The 23,672-nt window shown below is 44.5% G+C and overlaps 1 protein-coding gene across 2 annotated transcripts in view; it reads right to left on the bottom strand.

The window, feature by feature from the left end:
- ANKRD6 (ankyrin repeat domain 6) overlaps positions 1-23,672 on the bottom strand; it is a 196,398-nt gene that overhangs the window by 69,578 nt on the left and 103,148 nt on the right. For both annotated transcript variants that reach the window (XM_032651813.1, XM_032651814.1), the window contains exon 2: positions 4,408-4,671. In XM_032651813.1, coding sequence (XP_032507704.1) covers positions 4,408-4,527 — 120 coding nt within the window. In that variant the 5' untranslated portion in view covers positions 4,528-4,671. The remainder of the gene's footprint in view (positions 1-4,407; positions 4,672-23,672) is intronic.

Genomic DNA, 23,672 nt, shown 5'->3' on the forward strand with positions numbered 1-23,672 from the left:
TCATTGTTATGAAAGTATGTGTGAGAGGGCAGGAGAGGGAAAGAAAGCTAAACCTTAAATCATCGCTTTTCATATCGTTAAACAGATAATGCCAAAAATGGAAAAAATCAAGATTTAGCAGTATCACGATACCTTTATGGATGTAAGCACTAAAAGAATCTACCGGGCTTCCCTGGTGGCGCAGTGGTTGAGAGTCCGCCTGCCAATACTAGGGGATGTGGGTTCGTGCCCCGGTCTGGGAAGATCCCACATGCCATGGAGCGGCTGGGCCCGTGAGCCTGCGCGTCCAGAGTCTGTGCTCCGCAGCGGGAGAGGCCACAACAGTGAGAGGCCCGCGTACCGCAAAAAAAAAAAAAGAATCTACCAAAAGAGTTGAAAGTAATTGCCTACGGAGAATCAAAACTGGAAGGCAAACATAGTAAAAAATATCTGATGCTTTAACTTATGGGTATGTGCAACATAAAAATTAAAATATACCTAAATTGTTTTTAAATTAAAAATTGAACTGATTAATCAAATTAGTAGTATTTGCATATTCATTAGAAATATTAAAATAAATGCCGGGGCGGGGGGTGGAAATCTGAAAAATTTTAAAGTTTTTTCTGCAGAGGAGCAGATTGGAGTTTTTGTTAAAAGCCTTCTTAACGGTATTTGAACTTATTCTTTCAAAGCTTCTATGTACATGCTTTACTTTGATTAATTATTAAAAAGCAAGTGATGTAAAAAAAAATAATAACAAGCATTGGTGAGGACATAGAGACTGGAAGCTTGATACACTGCTGTTGGGAATGTAAAATGGTAGATACTCTGGAATATAGCTTGGCAGTTCCTTAAAATGTTAAACATAGATTTACCATGTGACCCAGCAATTCCACTCCAAAGTGTCTACCCAAGAGAAATGAGAACAAATATGTTCACAGTAGCATTATTCGTAATAGTTCTAAACCAGAAACAACCCAAAATGTCCATCAACTGATGACTGGATAAACAAAATGTGATATATGTATATAGTGGGATAATATTCTGTAATAAACAAAAATGCATGCTACAACACAGATGAACCTTGAAAACAGCAGGCTCAATGAAAATACCCAGACACAAAAGACCACATAATGTATGATTCTATTTATATAAAATGTCCATAAAAGGGAAATTTGTAGAAACAGAAAGTAGATCAATGGTTGCCAGGAGCTGGGGATGGGAATGGGAATGAGAGCTAAGAAGTATGGAGTTTCTTACTGGGTATCTAAAATTAGAAATGTACTAAAACTAGAACATGGTGTTGGTTACACAACTCTGTAAATACATTTATCAAATTTCAGGGACTTCCCTGGTGTTTCAGTGGTTAAGACTCCACGCTCCCAATGAAGGGGGCCTGGGTTCGATCCCTGGTCGAGGAACTAGATCCTGCACGCCGCAACTAAGACCTGGCGGAGCCAAATAAATAAATAGTTTTTAAAAAATTATCAAATTTCACACTTAAAACGGGTAAGCTTTTTGGCATGTAAGTTATACCTCAATAAAGCTGTTTTTTAAAAAGCAAATGATACTGTTTAAAAAAGAGAACTTGCAGACTATGAGCTAAGTGCTTTAATAAGTTATTATTATAACAATTCTGAAAGGCTGGTATTATTATCCCCATTTTACAGATAAGGCAACTGAGGCTCAAAGAAGTTAAGCAACTTGCACAATTAGCAAACACAGCAAAGTTAAAATGTGTGCACATGTGCCCTAACTACAGAGTTCCTGTACTTTCTCCCATGTGTGACTGCCTGGGTCCTGAAGAGCTGTGGATAGATCATGCTGAGGCCTGAGTCAAGGTTCCCTTCACCCTGGATTCCATACAACCTAGTCACCACCTAGGTCAGAGTGCTGTTAGGCTAATGAGTGAACTTTGAGTACCCAAAGACTTTCAGTCTCTCTAGAGACCAGCATTGTGATACTGTGACTTATAATAAGAAATACAGGGCTCCCCTGGTAGCACAGTGGTTAAGAATCCACCTGCCAATACAGGAGACACAGGTTCGAGCCCTGGTCCAGGAAGATCCCGCATGCCGTGGAGCAACTAAGCCTGTGCGCCACAACTACTGAGCCTGTGCTCTAGAGCCCACGTGCCACAACTCCTGAAGCCCGTGCGCCTAGAGCCCATGCTCTGCAACAGGAGAAGCCACCGCAATGAGAAGCCCGCGCACCACAATGAAGAGTAGCCCCTGCTCGCCGCAACTAGAGAAAGCCCGCGGGCTGCAATGAAGACCCAACGCGGCCAAAAATAAAATAAATAAAAAATAAATTAATTAAAAGAAAAAAGAAATACAGATTTGCTCTTAATCTCCGTTCCTGGCTCACAGCTCCTCACAGCTCCTTGGAATTTCCTGAGTGATAAGAGCAACGGGAGAATCTTTTGTTGTAATAGCTGGTCTTCTGCTATCAGTTCCTGAAACAGCTCCAGAGCCATAAAGGTGAAAGGAGTGTGTTATTCCTAATAAACTCCTTTCAGCCATACCTGAGGGTATATTAATAAGATAACTTATGGAAAGCCCTAAGGATGGAGGGCTGGTTGCCAAGGGAACCAACAGTGATTACAGGTTGGAACTTTCAGTCACACTTCCCTGACCTCCAGGGAGGGGAGAGAGGCTGGAGGTTGAATCAATCACCAATGGCCAATGATTTAGTAAATAATGTCTATGTAATGAAGCCTCCATAAAAACCCAGAGGACAGAGTTCAGGGAACTTCTGGGTTGGTGAACACACAGAGGTGCTGGGAGGGTGGTGCGCTCAGAGGCCTCCTTTCCCCATACCTTGCCCTCTGCATCTCTTCCATCTGCCTGTTCCTAAGTTATATCCTTTAGTAATAAACTGGTAATCTGGTAAGTAAAATGTTTTCTTGAGTTCTGTGAGCTGCTTTAGCCAATTAATTCAACCCAAGGAGTGAGTTGTGGGAACCTCTGATTTATAGCCAGTCAGTCAGAAGCATAGGTGACAACCTGGACTTGTGACTGGTGTCTGAAGCAGTCTTATGGGACTGAGCCCTTAGCCTGTGAGAGCTGATGCTATCTCCAGACAGATACTGCCAGAATTGAGTTAACTGCTTGGTGGTGCTGGAAAAAGCACACATCAGAAGCAGGAAATACACAGACTGCACGTGACTAACCAAAAATGTGAGCTGGCCAATCTTTGCCATAGGAGGTCAGAGGTCAACAGACGTTACTATTTGAAAATGAAACTTCGCCTCTCTCCATGGCTCTCTCTGGGGTGGCCTGGAGTGGGGAGCTCTGGAGTCATAACTGGATCCAAGTTGCAGTTTTGCCACTCAGCAGCTGGGGGCCCCTTGAGTAAATACTTCAATCTTTCTGTGCCTCAGTTTCCTCATCTCTAAAGTGAGGATGAAAAAAGAACCTCTTCTAGAGGCCTATAAAGTGCTTAGAGCAATACTAAGTGTTTGCCATCAGCATTACTTCGTCTATGTATTTGCACTTGTCACCTAACTGGGCAGAGCCTGCCTTACCTCAGGTTTTTTTTTTTTTTTTTTTTTTTTTAATTTATTTATTTATTTATTTTTGGCTGCACTGAGTCTTCGTTGCTGTGCATGGGCTTTTCTCTAGTTGTGGAGAGTGGAGGCTATCCCTTGTTGTGGTGTGCGGGCTTCCCATTGCGGTGGCTTTTCTTGTTGTGGAGCACGGGCTCTAGGCACGCGGGCTTCAGTAGTTGTGGCTTGCAGGCTTACTTGCTCCACGGCATGTGGAATCCTCCCGGGCCAGGGCTTGAACCCATGTCCCCTGCGTTGGCAGGCGGATTCCCAACCACTGCACCACCAGGGAAGTCCCTTACCTCAGTTTTGCTATAAAACTGCCCTTGGGCCTGTGCATTCTCTCGTCTACCATGGTGTCATCTGTTGGTGAGGGGTCAGCAATGCCCTCCAAAGCCTGCCACACATTCTCACTGACCCACGTGAAATCAGCCTAAAGAGGTCATTGGGAGGCATCTGGTCCAAGCCCATCACTGTCCAGATCGGAGCAGTGAGGTTCTGCATGGCGTCTGGGCTGCCCCGTCGTCCACAGGCCTCCCAAGGGAGCCTAACGTGATTCTCACACACTCTACCCAGTAAGTTCTTGCGCCCCAATTTCTCCAGAGAGATCTCTTGTCCATCTGGCTAAAGAAGTAGGTGAGAAAAATCCACACTGCGATTTTAAAGAGGGTCAAATGCTAATTACGAGTGACTCCATTTGAAAGATAGCAACGAAAGCATTTTTAATCCTTCTTCTTTCTCCCCAAACCTCCAGCACAGGAAACAAAAAACAAAACCAACCAGTTCTTTGAAAACTGAACGAAACACAACAGTTTTATGGACAATGCTTAAGAGGCAGGCTTTTCCCCAGGGAATGGCTAAAGTGTTTATTCTCTTGTTACCTTGGTAACCGCTACCTTGGCACCCTTGTTGATGAGCTGGACCACATTCTCCGCCTGGCCTTTGTATGCAGCTATGAGCAGGCGTTCTGAAAGCGCGGCGACCGCATCCTGCTGGCTCATGAATTAGGAGAGAAAGACGTTTTCCGTGAAGTGGTAGACAAGTTCCTTTGGCTAAATGCGATGCCACGGGCCCAGGCAGGCACCCTTGGGTAAAGACGTTCCGATCATTGGAAGGGGCCTTCATCACTATGCCATCTTTGGGACCTAGGGGTTACAGAACAAAGCTGCCATCAGCACCACTCAGCACCCAGGACAGGCCACACCTCTCCTCCCTGGTTTTAGGGCATCTGCTGATTGCTCAGTGCAGGGGAGGGGAGCTGGGGGAGACAGGACAGGCGGGAAGCACCCTCTGCACAGCAAACCCTGAACTTGCACGTGGAAGGCGGAGAGTATACGGAAACACCCCGCTCCCATCCCCACCCCAGCAGACTCCAGACCACGGCGAGGTCTGTTCTGCATCTCCCACCCAGGTAGCAGCGGCCTGACACAATCCCCTGAATGTAGCCTGGTTTCCAGGCCCACCCTCGGCAGGAAACTACACTGTGTGGGAACACACAGGGCCCTCTGGACCGCATTTTGTGGGCCCGCCACGGCTAACATGCCTATTCCCCTGGCCGGTTAGGTGCCTGTGGACCACACCCCACAGAGACCCTGAGGAGGGGGCCACACCCATGGGGCTTTCTCCCAGCATTTCCGGCCTTTCTCTTCCTTCATCCTTTTCCCATTGTAAATGGTGCAGGTTCCAGAAATCTGCAACAGGTGGAGAGCTGGGAGCAGGCCCGGACCATCTCCTAGCCAATAACTGCTGGAACAACCCATCTTGGGAACAAAACTGATGCTACAAACAGTTACTCTAGGGAGGGGCTTAACAAGAGGGAAGTAAGTGGGCAATTCAAACCGGCGACAGGATGCTAAGCCCCGTCTCGGAGCCGTGGTCTGGGGGCAGTAACTAGCAGTAAACTCAAGCCCTCTTTCCACCAAATGGCCAAATGGATAGAATTTTAAAGACTGACTCTTCCCAGCAGCGCTGGACCACCATTAGAGCAAACCAAAGCCACTGGGATTATGCCAAAGGTGAAGGGTTTTGGGGGCCAAAGAAGGAACGCTTAAGAATCTGACCTATTCCTATTAGGAGGGCAAGGCAATGTGGGCCTCTTTTTGTTTTAAAATGTACTTGCTAAAAATACCAATATTGCAGATGGAGAGAAAATGCTGTACCACAAGGAATCCCAGGACCTACCACCCATTTTAGTTATGAAGGACCAGAAGATACAGACGTCCTTTACAGCGGTTTCCAGGCAAACCCCATGCTCCTTTCACTGGCTGTGATGTGACTGAGAAAGGGCTGGTCGGTACCTGCTCTGACTCTGCATCACCGTGACATCCAGGTGGCTCGTGTCACCAGCAGCTCCGGGCAGCTGGGGTTAAACGTTCATGTATAAAACAGACGGAACAACAGGACTGTGATAGGGACTAAAGATGGTATTTTATTCCGTGAAAGTATTGGCCAAATGTGAGTAGTATAACTTCTGAAAGGTCATTCTTCTCCCTGCTCAGCTTGCAAATGATCAAATTTTCTCACTGTTGTCCACCTGTTGCCCAAATTGTGGATAAAAAAGAGCAAGGAAAGGGACTTCCCTGGCGGTCCAGTGGTTAGGGCTCCGCGCTTGCACTGTCGAGGGCACAGGTTCAATCCCTGGTCGGGGAACTAAGATCCCACAAGCCACGCACCACGGCCAAAAAAAAAAAAAAGAGAGATAACAAGGAAAGAGACACGAGGAGCCCTCACAAACCCACCCTGCTCTGATCACCAGACCCATGAGAAGCGCAACAAACCTGGAGAAGGTACAAGCAGGGGACCCCTCCCGCAGCCACGGTCAGAGATCGCTGGGATGCACCCCAAATCTTTGCTGAATGAATGCGCCAATGAAAGAATAAAGTTGAGACTCAAAACAGAGAGAAATGGAGCTGGAAAAGCCTTTGGAAATTCCCAGGGTCGCACTGAAAGACTGTAGTTTGGGCTTTATGTTTCCCAGAATGTTCTACTGTTGGGCAGTGGTTTGCTTTCGTAAACACAGGATACACCGTCTGTCTTTATTCAGGTAACCTGCGGCACGTTCAAACCAATTACCCTGAGCTTCTGATCTGTCTGCCCCAATCCTGCGAAAGCACTCCAGGCCCAAATGGCAGGAAAACGCAGAAAATTAGCCCTGGCTTCCTAAATGCTCTCCCTCCCTCAGCCACATTCTTCTGCACTCACTCATTTGTTATTTATTTCCCAAACCTTTCCTGCAACGGGCATCTGAGTGTCTGAAGTACAATGGCCCGGTTCATACAAATATTATTTGTATGGCTAAAATTTCACCATTTCACTCCACAGCTTAACTCCTGGGGATAGAGATCTTCTTACTGCAACCCCAGGGCAGCCCATCAGCCAAGCTGTCCGGCCTCCCCAGCAACGGAATCACGGGTTAACCGGCCTGTCTACACTGACAGTCGCTCCCCTCCCTCCCTTCCGTCCCATGCCATAAATTCAGCCTTGGGGACACTGAGACAAAAGCCAGGGTGCACTGATTGCCATGGTTGCCAGCTACTGAGACAGCCCATGATTACCCTTGGTAAACAGCCCTTTACAAGCCCAGCGCACATTACTATTCCTTTTTTTTTTTTTTAAAGAGACAGAAACACTACATTTGTGAGAAAATGTTGGCCAAGCAGAAACGTCAGCGTTTTGGTTTTTCTTTTTTTAAAATTTCAATGGCAGCTACTTAAGAATAAAATGCTCCCCACCCCCAAGCCATCCCACACCCTCCACCACAGCCAGCGCACAGCCCACCGGAGGCAGAGAGCGGCCTGCAGGAGATTCTGGATACCTCACCACTGCCAGAGATGCCCAGAAAAGTGCCTGCAAAATCAGGAACAGAATCCCAGGTTTCCAGTTCCTAGTCTGCTGCTAGCACCATCGCTGTGTGCTTGGGTATCTCAAGTTCATGCTCAGTTTAAACCCAGCAGCCTCACTAGTAGGACCTCCAGTATTCGCCTTCATTTTCATTTACACACGGCAGAGGGGGGCAGAGGGAGGGATCAAAGTGGCTGAGTCTTCTTTTCTGCCTCCTTTCTTTCTTTTTTTTTTTGGCCCTGCCGTGCAGCATATGGGATCTTAGTTCCCTAACCCAGGATCAAACCCAAACTGAGATCAAACCCATGCCGCCTGCAATGGAAGCACGGAGTCTTAACCACTGGACCGCCAGGGAAGTCCCTCCGCCTCCTTTCTGACTTCCACCTTGGGTTGGGGTGCAGGGTCCAGCTCACGTTCCTTTCCACCTCTCTCATGATCACTGCCCTAAATCTTTGTATCCTTACCTCCCACCTAGAACAATGATCCCCATCCTTTTGCAGTGAGGGGATACTTGGCTTCTCATCTGATACCTCTGAACTGACAAATCAAACCAGGCGGAAGGAAGTGGGCTGGGGAGAAGAATAAAGAGGCTGTTGGACCCCCCAGCAGTGAGTGGGGAGGGGAGAGGACCAGTCTGCAATCAAGGAGTTAAACTTCACTGCCAACCTGTTGGGTACCCAGGCTGCAAGCAGCTCCGTTCCCTCATTAAATCTGAGCTTCCGCTTCCAAAGAGATCACCTATCATTCAAGACACTTCCCATGGCAGGAGGTGAGGAATTTCTGCCCCAAGTCTATCAATCACATCCCTCTTTGTCACTTTCACAGCATTTTTCACAGGAGAAAAACCTTAAAATGCAAACAAGCTGCGAGTTCTTTAAGCAGAAATGAAATAAACGCATGATCATAAATACGCAATGAGCATACTGAATCCAGAAAGGGATTTAGCTTCCTAAGAAAGATTCCCCTGGTCTGTGATGCGATCGGCTTTCTTTTTATAGTGAAAGGTCTATGAGGTTTTCTTGAAGATTTACAAAAAAGTCCCCCGGTACCGGTATCCCAAAGCCACTGCATTCAGTCTCCTAACAGGCAAAATATTCTTGAAGAAACCTGCAAACAAAAGTCCCAGCCAGGCATTACGCACAGCCCACCCAGAGATGGTCCACAGGCACCCAGGAACCAGTGGTTAGGAAGCACCATCAGTTACGATAACTCGCTTTGCTCCTACTGGTCCAAACCCTGTGTTGAGAGATTGTACTCACATCCAGGGGTCTGTCCTCCCCGTTCTACATCGTGTTCTGTTGCTGGAAAACCACGGTCAGTTCTTTCCTGGAGAGATCATTAGCTTCCTAGGACTGTAACGCCCAAGGGTCTGCAGTGATTTACGTTAACAGTGCTTGCTGACTTCTCCCCTTGGGCTTCCTCTGCCAGTACTGGCCAGATCACATCTAAAAGCTTAGTAAGACATCCATTCAGCTCGCAATGTTTGGTGGCTTCCTAGTCTGCCTGGCACAGAAGTCCTGGGTCTTCAGACTTTGTTGGACTGCTGCCTCCTGCCAGCAGAGGACCTGTAACACTGCTCTGATCAGTCAGGGAATGATTCACAGATGGGCGGACTGCTTCTGAATGATGCTCGGACGACAGAGAAACTAAGTTTTTGTATTCTTTCAACAGTAATACGGGGAGGTGAGTGCACGTGTTGTAAGGGACGGAGGATGCAGGAAGGGTCAAAATCTGTAATGAACTGCCTTCGTGGAAACAGCGGAGACCCAGACACTCCCCGCCCCCCTTGGGCAGAGAGTTCCAGCACAGTGACCGCAGCAGCAAGGAGACTAGGGCCTGGTTGTGGAGCCACTCCCCGTGTTTGTGAACCCATAGTTTGTCGCAAAAATCCTCCTCTGAACAGAGTCTCTGCAGGAAAGGGGGAAGGGAGGAAACAGGGAGCTTTTTCAAGTGCTGTCAATGGCCCTCCACATTGCAGGTGTGTCCTCCAGACCACTCGTTGAAGCAACAGGAAACCAACTTCCCAACGATTTCTATGAGTAATCATAGAAAGGAAGAGGGTTTTGGTTTTGACTTGAACCGATATTACTATTTTCCCCCTCATTTCTAAAGCAAGAATTGTTGGTCCTGGAGAGGGGAAAAGAACACTGTCAACATGAACCCTCCAAGCACCATCCCTGCCCAAAGCCTTGCTTCCATTACCCTAAGGGTACCAGCTTAGGTACCCTAAGGGTAGCAGCTCCTATGGGCAAGGGGCTGGGATTCTGCTTTGGCCAGTGTTCGCCTTACACCAAGGGCAGGAGAATAGCCACGCTGCAGAGAGAATGAACTCCCCTGGGGAGACAAAATGCCAATAGAATGATAATCCTATTTTTAATGCACGACCCTCCTACTAGTTTATCCAGAAGTGATCACTGCCGGGATACTGCAACCACCACTGGAGGACCAGTGAGGTTAGAATATAGATGAATGCGACCCGCTCCCTACCTTGAAAAAACTCGTCATCTGGCCCTGATCAGCCTTGATCAGGGCCCAAAAGGCCAGATGCCAGATGAGAACTGTACACCAAATGCGACAGGAGTATAAAGCAAGGAGTGCTTAATTTTCTCAGAGCTTCTGACATTTCCTTCTTCTGAGAAAACGGACTCCCCAGATAGGGACCCTCAACACAATGCTATCCATGAGGATAGAACAACACCGGTTGCTCGCAGAGTCTGGTGTTCACAAGTGCTATCTGCAAAAGACAGGGGCAGAGAGGCACCTCTTGGCAAGCCCACCGAGGCAAAGGAACACGTATGCTTATTTCTTGAGGACGTCTCAAGTACGGTAACTGTTCTCTTCTGAGTCTGACGCTTAGAGGATCTTTGAAACAATCACCTCTGCAGGAGGCATGGAGAGGCTGTTGCAGGGAAAGCCGAGTGACATCTGGATACTATTCAGTAAACCTATGACACACCCTACCATCAAGAAGAGCTGCTAGCAAATGTACAAATAATATATCGGAGGTCTAAGGACACATTGAATACAGATATGACTGACAGGAGGCTTGTGACGTAGAAACCTTCCCTTTTTACATGGGGCAATAATTACTTTTTAGTTGTCTGGCACTGCTAGATCACCAGAGCCTCCGAGTTGGGGGCCAGGCACTCACATCACATAGCAAATGACCCAAAATCCAGACCGACAGTCATCCATTGCTGAGCCCTCCACTGCCCCATCTCTCCCTAGACAAGATGAGGCTGAATTGTGTCCCCCAAAATTCATGTATTGAAGCCCTAACCCTTAGTGTGACTGTACTTGGAAATAGGGCCTTTAGGAGGTAATTAAGGTAAAATGAGGTTCTAAGGGTGGGGCCCTGATCTGATAGGGTTAATGTCCTTATAAGGAGAGACACCAAAGAGCCCCCCTGCTCACTCTTTTCCCCAGCCCCCTCTTTTCACACCTGCACCCTCACCTCCGAGCCACGCTCACAGGAAAGGCCATGTGAGGACATAGCGAGAAAGTGGCCATCTGCAAGCCAAGAAGAGAATCATTATCAGAGACCAAACTCTGCTGGACCTTGATCTGGGGCTTCCAGCCTTCAGAACTGTGAGAAAATGAATTCCTGCCATTGAAACCACCCAGTCCACGGTATCTTGTTATGGCAGCCCTGGTGACTAAGACCCGAGCTTCCCTCACAGTGTAATTTGCTAGCATGAGCTCAAGGTTGGTCTTCCTGGTTAGACGCAACTCCTTGAGGGCAGGAACCCTATTTTGTTTATCTTGTATCTCCAGTGCCTGGCACAGTTCCCAGAACATACTTAGCCTTTAATGTCTGTTCAGTGGATGCTAGAAAATCTAATAATCAGTGGCTTTTTCTAATCATTAATTGGTCTTCAGGAGTCTGTAGATCCCATAAGAAATAGAGGAGATACGAACCAAGTCAGCTAGCCTTTTCCCTTTCCCCAAAGTTCAAACAGGCTATGGCTGCAGAACCTTCAAAAGATAACAAATGGGGGATGTTTTCATTCTTCCCTTTCACTTCCTCCCCAAAATTGAGGATGATCCCAGCTCCTGGGATCAGAATTACTGATCTCAAGTGACACAGGTCCGTCAGCACCCAAGCACTGGACAGCACCACAGTCACCCCTGGAATTTTCCTCTCACCATCCTTAACTTCTGTTGGGTAAAACCACAAATACTAAAGACAAACCTCAACAAGCAATACCAAACGACAATAAGACCAATCCCCAGAGGGTAGCCCACCTGCCATGTATCCATATCTCACCTGCTACCCACTCCTTCAATCTACTTTGATCTGGCTTCTTTCTGCCCCGAATTGTCCTACTAAACCGTTGCTGATGCTGCGGTTGTTAATTCTGTGGTGTATTAAGCATTGATTGAATAGATGGGCACAAAGAACTATGGAAATTGGGCGAGACAGCTTTCTTGCTTGGAGTGCTGGGGTGGAAAGCAGGTCAGGAATGTTCTTACAGAGAAGGTCACATTTGAGCTGGGGCTTGGAGGACTGGAGGATTTTGTTAGATAGAGAAGTGGGGGAGGACATAGGCAGAGGAAACATCAAGAGCAAAGGCAGAGTGGTCTGGAAGGGTAGGAAAGAGGAACAAAGAGACTTTTGCAGCTGGAGCTTGCAATACGTGGGCAAAGACCAGAGATGATGTTGCAAAGTCAGTCTGTGGAAAAATTTTCACATCATGCCAAAGACATGGGACTGTATCTTGCATTTGTGATGCAGAATCCTAAATGTTGGTAAGAAGAGAGACTAGTCAGATTTGTGTACTACTTGGAACTCAAACATACAGAATTGAATTAGTCATAATTATGGGTTCATGCTACACTTTCAAGACTGTACGTACACAGCTTTATCTTCCTTCCTTCCTTTACTTCTTCTTTTATTCCTTCCTTTCTTCTATTCTTCTTTCTTTTTATTTTAATTAATAGACTTAATTATTTTAATAAATTTATTTATTTTAAAATTTTTAAAAATTTATTTTTGGCTACATTGGGTCTTTGTTGCTGTGCACTGGCTTTCTCTAGTTGCAGCAGGCAGGGGCTACTCTTCGTGGCAGTGTGCAGGCTTCTCATTGCGGTGGCTTCTCTCCTTGCAGAGCACAGGCTCTGCATGTGCGGGCTCCAGTAGTCGTGGCTTGCGGGCTCTAGAGCGCAGGCTCAGTAGTGGTGGCGCATGGGCTTAGTTGCTCCGCGGCATGTGGGATCTTCCCGGACCCAGGCTTGAACCCGTGCCCCCTGCATTGGCAGGCGGATTCTTAACCACTGTGCCACCAGGGAAGCCCTACACTTTATTTTTTAGAGCAGTTTTAGGTTTACAGAAAAATTGAGCAGAAAGTATAAAGAGGTTCCTTATACCACTTCACCCATACTCCCGCCTCACAACAAACATAGTGTCCCCTATTATTAACATCTTGCTTTAGTGTGATACCTTTGCTATAACTGATGAGTCAATATAGATACACTATCATTAACTAGAGCCCATGGTTTGCATACGGTTCACTCTGTGTTGTACAGTTCCTTGGCTCTGCACAAATGTATAATGGCATGTATCTATCACTATAGTATCATACACAATAGCTTCACTGGCCTAATGCTCCACCCATTCATCCCTCCCTCCCCCCAAACCCTCGACAACCACTGATCGTTTTACTGTCTCTACAGTTTTGCCTTTTCCAGAATGTTATACAGTTGGAGTCATACAATATGCTGCTTTTCGACACTGGCTTTTTTCACTTAGTAAAATGAATTTAAGATGCCTCCATGTCTTTTCATGGCTTGATAGCTCTTTTTTTTTTAGTGGTGAATAACATTCCATTGTATGGATGTATCGGGGTTTACCTATTCGCCTATTAAAAGACATGTTGGAGATTGGTTCAAGATGGTGGAGTAGAAGGACCTGCTCTCACTCCCTCTTGCGAGAGCAACGTAATCACAACTAACTGCTGAACACACTTCGACAGGAAGACTCTGGAACTCACTAAAAATGATACCCCACAGCCAAAGACAAAGGAGAAGCTGCAATGAGACAGTAGGAGGGGCGCAATCACATTAAGATCAAATCCCATAACTGCTGGGTGGGTGACTCACGAACAAGAGAACACTTAGACCACAGAAGTCCACCCACTAGAGTGAAGGTTCTGAGCCCCATGTCAGGCTTCCCAACCAGGAGGTCTGGCAACGGGAGGAGGAATTCTTAGAAAATCAGACTTTGAAGGCTAGCAGGACTTTATTGCAGGACTTTGACAGGACTGGGGGAAACAGAGACTCCACTCTTGGAGAGCACACACAAAGCAGTGTGCACATCAGGACCCAGGGGGAAGGAGAGTGACCCCATAGGAGACTGAACCAGACCTACCTGCTAGTGTTGGAGGGTGTCCTGCAGAGGCGGGGGGTGGCTGTGTCTCACCGTGAGGACAAGGACACTGGCAGCAGAAGTTCTGGGAAGTACTCCTTGGTGTGAGCCCTCCCAGAGTCCGCCATTAGCCCCACCAAAGAGCCCGGGTAGGCTCCAGTGTTCGGTTGCCTCAGGCCAAACAACCAACAGGAAGGGAACCCAACCTCACCCATCAGCAGACAAGCGGATTAAAGTTTTACTGAGCTCTGCCCACCAGAGCAACACCCAGCTCTACCCACCATCAGTCCCTCCCATCAGGAAACTTGCACAAGCCTCTTAGATAGCCTCATCCACCAGAGGGCAGACAGAAGCAAGAAGAACTACAATCCTGCAGCCTGTGGAACAAAAAGCACATTCACAGAAAGACAGACAAGATGAAAAGGCAGCGGGCTATGTACCAGATGAAGGAACAAGATAAAACCTCAGAAAAACAACTAAATGAAGTCGAGATAGGCAACCTTCCAGAAAAAGAATTCAGAATAATAATAGTGAAGATGATCCAGGACCTCGGAAAAAGAATGGAGGCAAAGATTGAGAAGATGCAAGATATGTTTTACAAAGACCTTGAAGAATTAAAGGACAAACAAAGAGATGAACACTACAATAACTGAAATGAAAAATACACTAGAAGGAATCAATAGGAGAATAACTGAGGCAGAAGAACGTATAGGTAACCTGGAAGACAGAATGGTGGAATTCACGGCTGCAAAACAGAATAAAGAAAAAGAATGAAAAGAAATGAAGACACACTAAGAGACCTCTGGGACAACATTAAACACAACAACGTTCACATTATAGGGGTCCCAGAAGGAGAAGAGAGAGAGAGGGGCTGGGAAAATATTTGAAGAGATTATAGTCAAAAACTTGCCTAACGTGGGAAAGGAAATAGCCACCCAAGTCCAGGAAGTGCAGAGAGTCCCATACGGGATAAGCCCAAGGAGAAACACACTGAGACACATAGTAATGAAAATGGCAGAAATTAAAGACAAAGAAAAATTATTGAAAGCAGCAAGGGAAAAACGACAAATAACGTACAAGAGAACTCCCATAAGGTTAACAGCTGATTTCTCAGCAGAAACTCTACAAGCCTGAAGGGAATGGCATGACATATTTAAAGTGATGAAAGGGAAGAACCTACAACCAAGATTACTCTACCCTGCAAGGATCTCATTCAGATTCGACGGAGAAATCAAAAGCTATATTGACAAGCAAAAGCTAAGAGAATTCAGCACCACCAAACCATTTCTACAACAAATGCTAAAGGAACTTCTCTAAGTGGGAAACACAAGAGAAGAAAAGATCTACAAAAACAAACCCCAAACAATTAAGAAAATGGTAATAGGAACATACATATCGATAATTACCTTAAATGTGAATGGATTAAATGCTCCAACCAAGAGACACAGGCTCGCTGAATGGATACAAAAACAAGACCCTCATATACACTATCTGCAAGAGACCCACTTCAGACCTAGGGACACATACAGACTGAAAGTGAGGGGATGAAAAAAGATATTCCATGCAAATGGAAATCAAAAGAAAGCTGGAGTAGCAATACTCATATGAGATAAAATAGACTTTAAAATAAAGAATGTTACAAGAGACAAGGAAGGACACTACACAATGATCAAGGGATCAATCCAAGAAGCAGATATAACAATCATAAGTATATATGCACCCAACATAGGAGCACCTCAATACATAAGGCAACTGCTATAAAAGAGGAAATCAACAGTAACACAGTAATAGTGGGGGACTTTAACACCACACTTACACCAATGAACAGATCATCAAAACAGAAAATTAATAAGAAAACACAAGCTTTAAATGACACAATAGACCAGATAGATTTAATTGATATTTATAGGACATTCCATCCAAAAACAGCAGATTACACTTTCTTCTCAAGTGCGCACAGAACATTCTCCAGGATAGATCACATCTTGGGTCACAAATCTAGCCTCAGTATATTTAAGAAAACTGAAATCATATCAAGCATCTTTTTTGACCACAATGCTATGAGATTAGAAATCAATTATAGGGACAAAAACATAAAAAACACAAACACATGGATGTTAAACAATACATTACTAAATAACCAAGAGATCACTGAAGAAATCAAAGAGGAAATAAAAAAATACCTAGAGACAAATGACAATGAAAACATGATGATCCAAAACCTATGAGATGCAGCAAAAGCAGTTCTAAGAGGGAAGTTTATAGCAATACAAGCCTACCGCAAAAAACAAGATAAATCTCAAATAAACAATCTAACCTTACACCTAAAGGAATTAGAGAAAGAAGAACGAACAAAACCCAAAGTTAGCAGAAGAAAGAAATCATAAAGATCAGAGCAGAAGTAAATGAAATAGAAAAAAAGAAAACAATAGCAAAGATCAATAAAACTAAAAGCTGGTTCTTTGAGAAGACAAACAAAATTGATAAACCATTAGCCAGACTTATCAAGGAAAAGAGGGAGAGGACTCAAATCAGTAAAATTAGAAATGAAAAAGAAGTTACAATGGACGCCGCAGAAATACAAAGCATCCTAAGAGACTACCACAAGGAACTCTATGTCAATAAAATGGACAACCTGCAAGAAATGGACAAATTCTTAGAAAGGTATAACCTTCCAAGACTGAACCAGGAAGAAATAGAAGATATGAACAGGCCAATTACAAGTAATGAAATTGAAACTGTGATTAAAAATCTTCCAACAAACAAAAGTCCGGGTCCAGATGGCTTCACAGGTGAATTCTATCAGACATTTAGAGAAGAGCTAACACATCATTCTCAAACTCTTCTTAAAAAGTGCAGAGGAAGGAACACTCCCATACTCATTCTATGAGGCCACCATCACCCTGAATCCAAAACCAGCCAAGATACTACAAAAAAAGAAAATTACAGACCGATATCACTCATGAATATAGATGCAAAAATCCTCAACAAAATACTAGCAAACAGAATCCAACAACACATTAAAAGGATCATACACCATGATCAAGTGGGATTTATCCCAGGGACGCAAGGGTTCTCCAATATATGCAAATCAATCAATGTGATACACCACATTAACAAACTGAAGAAGAAAAAACATATGATCATCTCAATAGATGCAGAAAAAGCTTTTGACAAAATTCAACACCCATTTATGATAAAAAGCTCTACAGAAAGTGGGCATAGACGGGACCTACATCATAACAAAGGCCATATACGACAAACCGACAGCAAACATCATCCTCAATGATGAAAAACTGAAAGCATTTCCTCTAAGATCAGGAACAAGACAAGGTTGCCCACTCTCACCCCTCTTATTCAACATTGTTTTGGAAGTCCTAGCCATGGCAATCAGAGAAGAAAAAGAAATAAAAGGAATCCAAATTGGAAAAGAAGAAGTAAAACTGTCACTGTTTGCAGATGACATGATACTATACATAGAGAATCCTAAAAATGCCACCAGAAAACTACTAGAGCTAATCAATGAATTTGGTAAAGTTGCAGGATAAAAAATTAATGCACAGAAATCTCTTGCATTCTTATACACTAATGATGAAAAATCTGAAAGAGAAATTAAGGAAACACTCCCATTTACCATTGTAACAAAAAGAATAAAATACCTAGGAATAAACCTATCTAGGGAGTCAAAAGGCCTGTATGCTGAAAACTGTAAGACACTGATGAAAGGAATTAAAGATGATACAAACAGATGGAGAGATATACTACGTTATTGGATTGGAAGAATCAATATTGTGAAAATGACTCTACTACCCAAAGCAATATACAGATTCAATGCAATCCCTATCAAATTACCAGTGGTATTTTTTAAAGAACTAGAACAAAAAATCTTAAAATTTGGACGGAGACACAAATGATCCCGAATAGCCAAAGCAGTCTTGAGGGAAAAAAACAGAGCTGGAGGAATCAGACTCCCTGACTTCAGACTATACTACAAAGCTACAGTAATCAAGACAATATGGTACTGGTACAAAAACAGAAATATAGATCAATGGAACAGGATAGAAAGCCCAGAGATAAACTCACGCACCTATGGTCAACTAATCTATGACAAAGGAGGCAAGGATATACAATGGAGAAAAGACAGTCTCTTCAATAAGTGGTGCTGGGAAAACTGGACAGCTACATGCAAAAGAATGAAATTAGAACACTCCGTAACACCGTACACAAAAATAATCTCAAAATGGGTTAGAGACCTAAATGTAAGACTGGACACTATTAAACTCTTAGAGGAAGACATAGGAAGAACACTCTTCTTTTTTTTTTTTAACATCTTTATTGGAGTATAATTGCTTTCCAATGGTGTGTTAGTTTCTGCTTTATAACAAAGTGAATCAGTTATACATATACATATGTTCCCATATCTCTTCCCTCTTGTGTCTCCCTCCCTCCCACCCTCCCTATCCCAACCCTCTAGGTGGTCACTAAACACCGAGCTGATCTCCCTGTGCTATGCAGCTGTTTCCCACTAGCTATCTATTTTACGTTTGGTGGTGTATATATGTCCATGCCACTCTCTCACTCTGTCACAGCTTATCCTTCCCCCTCCCCCATATCCTCAAGTCCATTCTCTAGTAGGTTTGTGTCTTTATTCCTGTCTTACCCCTAGGTTCTTCTTGACATTTTTTTTTCTTAAATTTCATGTATATGTGTTAGCATACAGTATGTCTTTCTCTTTCTGACTTACTTCACTCTGTATGACAGACTCTAGGTCTATCCACCTCATTACAAATAGCTCAAGGGAAGAACACTCTTTGACGTAAATCACAGCAAGATCTTTTTTGATCCACCTTCTAGAGTAATGGAAATAAAAACAAAAATAAACAAATGGGACCTAATGAAACCTAAAAGCTTTTGCAAAGCAAAGGAAACCGCAAACAAGACGAAAAGACAACCCTCAGAATGGGAGAAAATATTTGCAAACGAATCAATGGACAAAGGATTAATCTCCAAAATATATAAACAGCTCATGAAGCTCAATATTAAAAAAAACAAAGAACCCAATCCAAAAATGGGCAGAAGACCTAAATAGACATTTCTCCAAAGAAGACATACAGATGGCCAAGAAGCACATGAAAAGCTGCTCAACACCACTAATTATTAGAGAAATGCAAATCAAAACTACAATGAGGTATCACCTCACACCAGTTAGAATGGGCATCATCAGAAAATCTACAAACAACAAATGCTGGAGAGGGTGTGGAGAAAAGGGAACCCTCTTGCACTGTTGGTGGGAGTGTAAATTGATACAGCCACTATGGAGAGCAGTACGGAGGCTCCTTAAAAAACTGAAAACAGAATTACCATATGACCCAACAATCACACTACTGGACATATACCCAGAGAAAACCATAATTCAAAAAGATACATGCACTCCAATGTTCATTGCAGCACTATTTACAATAGCCAGGTCATGGAAGCAACCTAAATGTCCATCGACAGACGAATGCATAAAGAAGATGTGGTACATATATAGAATGGAATATTACTCAGCCATAAAAAGGAACGAAACTGGGTCATTTGTAGACACATGGATGGATCTAGAGACTGTCAGAAAGAGAGAAACAAATATCTTATATTAATGCATATATGTGGAACCTAGAAAAATGGTACAGATGAACCGGTTTGCAAGGCAGAAATTGAGACACAGATGTAGAGAACAAACGTATGGCACCAAGGTGGGAAAGTGGCGGGGGGCCTGGTGGTGTGATGAATTGGGAGATTGGGATTGACATATATACACTAATATGTATAAAATGGATAATTCATAAGAACCTCCTGTATAAAAAAATAAAATAAAATTCAATTAAATAAATAAGTAAATAAAAGACATGTTGGTTGCTTGCAAGTTTTGGCAATTATGAATAAAGCTGCTATAAACATCCATGTGCAAATAAGCCACAGGGATGTAATATACAGCATAAGGAATATCATCGATAATATTGTAATAACTTTGTATGGGGACAGATGGTTTCTAGACTTATCATGGTGATCATTACATAATGTATGTAAATGTTGAATCACTGTGCAGTTCACAAAAGTAACACAATACTGTATGTCAAGTAGATTTCAATTAAAAAAACCCCACATGCAGGGCTTCCCTGGTGGTGCAGTGGTTAAGACTCTGCCTGACAATGCAGGGGACATGGGTTTGAGCCCTGGTCCAGGAAGATCCCACATGCCGCGGAGCAACTAAGCCCATGAGCCACAAATACTGAGCGCGCACTCTAGAGCCTGCGAGCCACAACTACTGAAGCCCGCAGGCCTAAAGCCCAAGCTCCGCAACAAGAGAAGCCACCGCAATGAGAAGCCCGTGCACCGCAACAAAGAGTAGCCGCCGCTCGCCACAACTAGAGAAAGCCCAGGCGCAGCAACAAAGACCCAATGCAGCCAAAAATAAATAAACAACAATAAATAAATTTATTTTAAAAAGTAAAAAATATCTTTAAAAAAACACACCCATGTGCAGGTTTTTGTGTGTACATAAGTTTTCTCTCATTTGGGTAAATACCAAGGAATACATTTGCTGAATCGTATTATAGGACAATGTGTAGCTTTGTAAGAAACTGCTTTACTGCCTTCCAAAGTGGCTATAACATTTTGCATTGTAACCAGCTGGTTTTACATTGACCTAGTTGCCAAACACAATGGTAACCTTCAGTTCCTACCATACATGATTTCTCTGTTGCATGAGGCACTGCTACCATCCCTCCCTCATCACACTTCCTCCTCCTCTGGTTTCCGTGACCCACTCTGTCCTCATGCTCCTACCATCCCTTGGACTATCTCTATCTCTCATCCAAGGGCTCTTCTTTCACTGGTCCCTTAAATGTTGCAGGTCCCTGAGATTCCATCCCAGGTTGTTGTCTCTGCTCATTTTCTTCCCTAGAAGATCTCAGTACATACATATCCTCCATACCTGCTGCCCACACACCCCTCTGCTGCCTAGATACGAATTGCTCCAAATCTTCTTTAGCCTCAATCACTCTCTCTAAAACTCCATTTTTTAAACACCCAACCATTTAACAGACATCTTACTCGGATGTCCCCTATCAACGTGTTCACAGCCAAATCACCATCCTTTTTTTTTTTTTTTTTTTTTTTTTTGCGGTAAGCGGGCCTCTCACTGCTGTGGCCTCTCCCATTGCGGAGCACAGGCTCCAGACGCGCAGGCTCAGTGGCCATGGCTCACGGGCCCAGCCGCTCCGCGGCATGTAGGATCTTCCCAGACCGGGGCACGAACCCGTGTCCCCTGCATCGGCAGGCAGACTCTCAACCACTGCGCCACCAGGGAAGCCCACCATCCTTCTTTTTAAACCCGTTCCTTTCCCTGTGTTTCCATCTTGGTGAGGGGCTCCATCTTTCATCTGTCTGCCTATTTCCCTCATCTGGAACACTCCTCTCCTTCCTCTTATTCTCCTTTCCCCACCTCCACATTCAATAATTTACCAAATCCTCCTGATTTGAGACAGTAAAACATAGAGATTTAAAAATGCAAGCTCTGAGGGGACTTCCCTGGTGGTCCAGTGGTAAAGAATCTGCCTTATAATGCAGGGAATGTGGGTTCGATCCCTCGTCAGATAACTAAGATCCCACATGCCGCAGGGCAAGTAAGTCCGCCGGCCACAAGTACTGAGCTCACATGCCTCAACTAGAGCCCACTAGAGCCCACATGCCACAAACTACAGAGCCCACGCACTCTGGATCCTGTGTGCCACAACTAGAAAGAGAAAACCCACATGCCGCAACTAGAGAGAAGCCCGCGCACCACAACGGAGAGCCCACATGCGTCAATGAAGATCCCTCGTGTGCCGCAACTATGACCCGAGGCAGCCAAAACTAAAAATAAAATAAATAAATCTTTTAAAAAATACTAAATAAAATAAAATGCAAGCTCTGAAGTCAGATTGCCCGGGCTCAAATCCCAGCTCTGCCACTTAACATGGGCAAATTTCCTAATGACTCTAAGCCTGCTTCCTCATGTGTAAAACAGAGAGAATAACAACTCCTACCTCACTGGATTGTTGCAAAGATTGAATGATATAATACACAGTCTATACAAGCCTAGCACGTAGAAAGTGCTCAGTAAACATTAAGCATGGTTGTATGGTTACTGCTTAAATGTTCCTTGATCTATTCTCTCTTCTCTAGCTGCACTGCCACTGCCTTCGTTCAGGCTGTCAGCATTCCTTACCTTAACTGTTGCAGTGGTCTCCAACTGGACACTGAATATGTTTCCTGAAATTGCTCTAAACTTAGAGCTGGGATGAGAGAGGTGACATAGGTTTCAGCTTGCATCATAGAATCTGCCTCTGCAGATGAGTTTTTGCCTAGGAGACGGTAGAAGCCAAGGCCAGACTAATGTTCAGCATTCATATGGTGAGTGTACATTGGCCTGAAATGTATCTTCAATAAAAGATAACTTTGTAGAGGTCACCACAACCTGGCCAGACAGAGAGCTGCTGGGATTTCTTAAACTTGACGCTCAGGAAAGACAGCCATTGAGCCAACAGTGGTTAAATTCTCTCTCTTCTTAGAGACCACTGAGCCAATAACAGGTAAGTCCCCCCCTTCTGATATGCCAGTGTTAGAAGAAAGGGAGTCATGAGAAACAGCCTTCTCCTCCAGCTTGTTTCAAGATGGCAGAGCTGGCGCACAGACAGCCAAGCTACAATGCAGGAGGGGCCATCAACACCGTGCCTATCTGCCAGGCGGTGGCTTGCTGGGGGGTGGCACCTGGGCCTTTGGTGCCCATTATTTTGCCTTTGTCTGTGGACCTCTCTTCCTCTGTGCTTCTTAACAAAGAGCGTTTCATGTGAATGGACCATCCAGGGGGCTTGGAGGCTCTATTTATAGGACTGAAGTTTGCATGTAGAAGCCATTCTGCCAAGTTGGTCTCCATGCCTCAATTCCCTCCCCTACCTCAGTGTATGTTGATCACTGATATCAGAATGCTGTTTGCACAGCACAAATGTGGCAGTGTTTTTCCTCTGCCTATAACCCTCAATGACTCACACTCCCCCAGCACAGAGTCCAGCAATACACAAACCCATGCGTGGCCTGGTCTCAGCTCATCCCCACCGCCTCTTCTTCTGATACCCCATCTGCCCACCCATCCTGCACCCTCGCTTGGCCACAGGGGTGCTCAGGACACCTTGGAAGCCCCATCCTGTCATTTTTGCTTAGAATGATCTTTAGATCTTTTCCAAACTCCTTCTATACCTTCCAACCTGATTCAAGGTGTCCTTCTCCAATGCTGTTCCACCCTCCAGGTACCCAAGGCCAAAATCCCACGTACCCTGAAATGAAATCCCAGCTCAGCCACTTACTTTGGGCAGTGTACTTAATGAATCTAAGCTCCTGTCCTTGTATATAAAAGAGGAAGAACAACCGTTTTTACCCATTGGGTTGCTGCAAAGATTGAATGAGGCCATAACAAACTGTATTCTTTCAAATCCTTCTTAGGAGTAACCAAACCAGACTGCACGTGTGCGATGTCAGTGTTCTTGTCCTCTCTTCCTACCTTCTGATAAAAAGCCTTCTCCATTCACCTCCTCTTGTAAGGGGACTGCCCTAGCCAGAGAAGTTTCTGGACTTTAGGATACAGAATTAGAGGACAGGCAAGAAAGATGGGAAAGAAGGCTGACTTGTCAAGGGAAGCTAAGCTAATCTATATAACAAAGAGCTGAGAGGGAGAGAAAGAAGCGCTGTGCAGAATGGAAAATGGAACAAGTGTTTCCAGGGGGTGATGGTAAACAATGGGCTTCTGAACCCTATGGAATGTGAGAGAATTAGAGAGAGAAAAGGGGATATGAAAATTGTTTCTGGGAGTTTATGAGTTGGGTTTCTTTTAAGTGTTTTGATAAGTAAATGATTACTATTCCT

Source organism: Phocoena sinus, chromosome 12 (genome assembly GCF_008692025.1).
Source record: "Phocoena sinus isolate mPhoSin1 chromosome 12, mPhoSin1.pri, whole genome shotgun sequence".
Lineage (NCBI taxonomy): Eukaryota > Metazoa > Chordata > Mammalia > Artiodactyla > Phocoenidae > Phocoena > Phocoena sinus.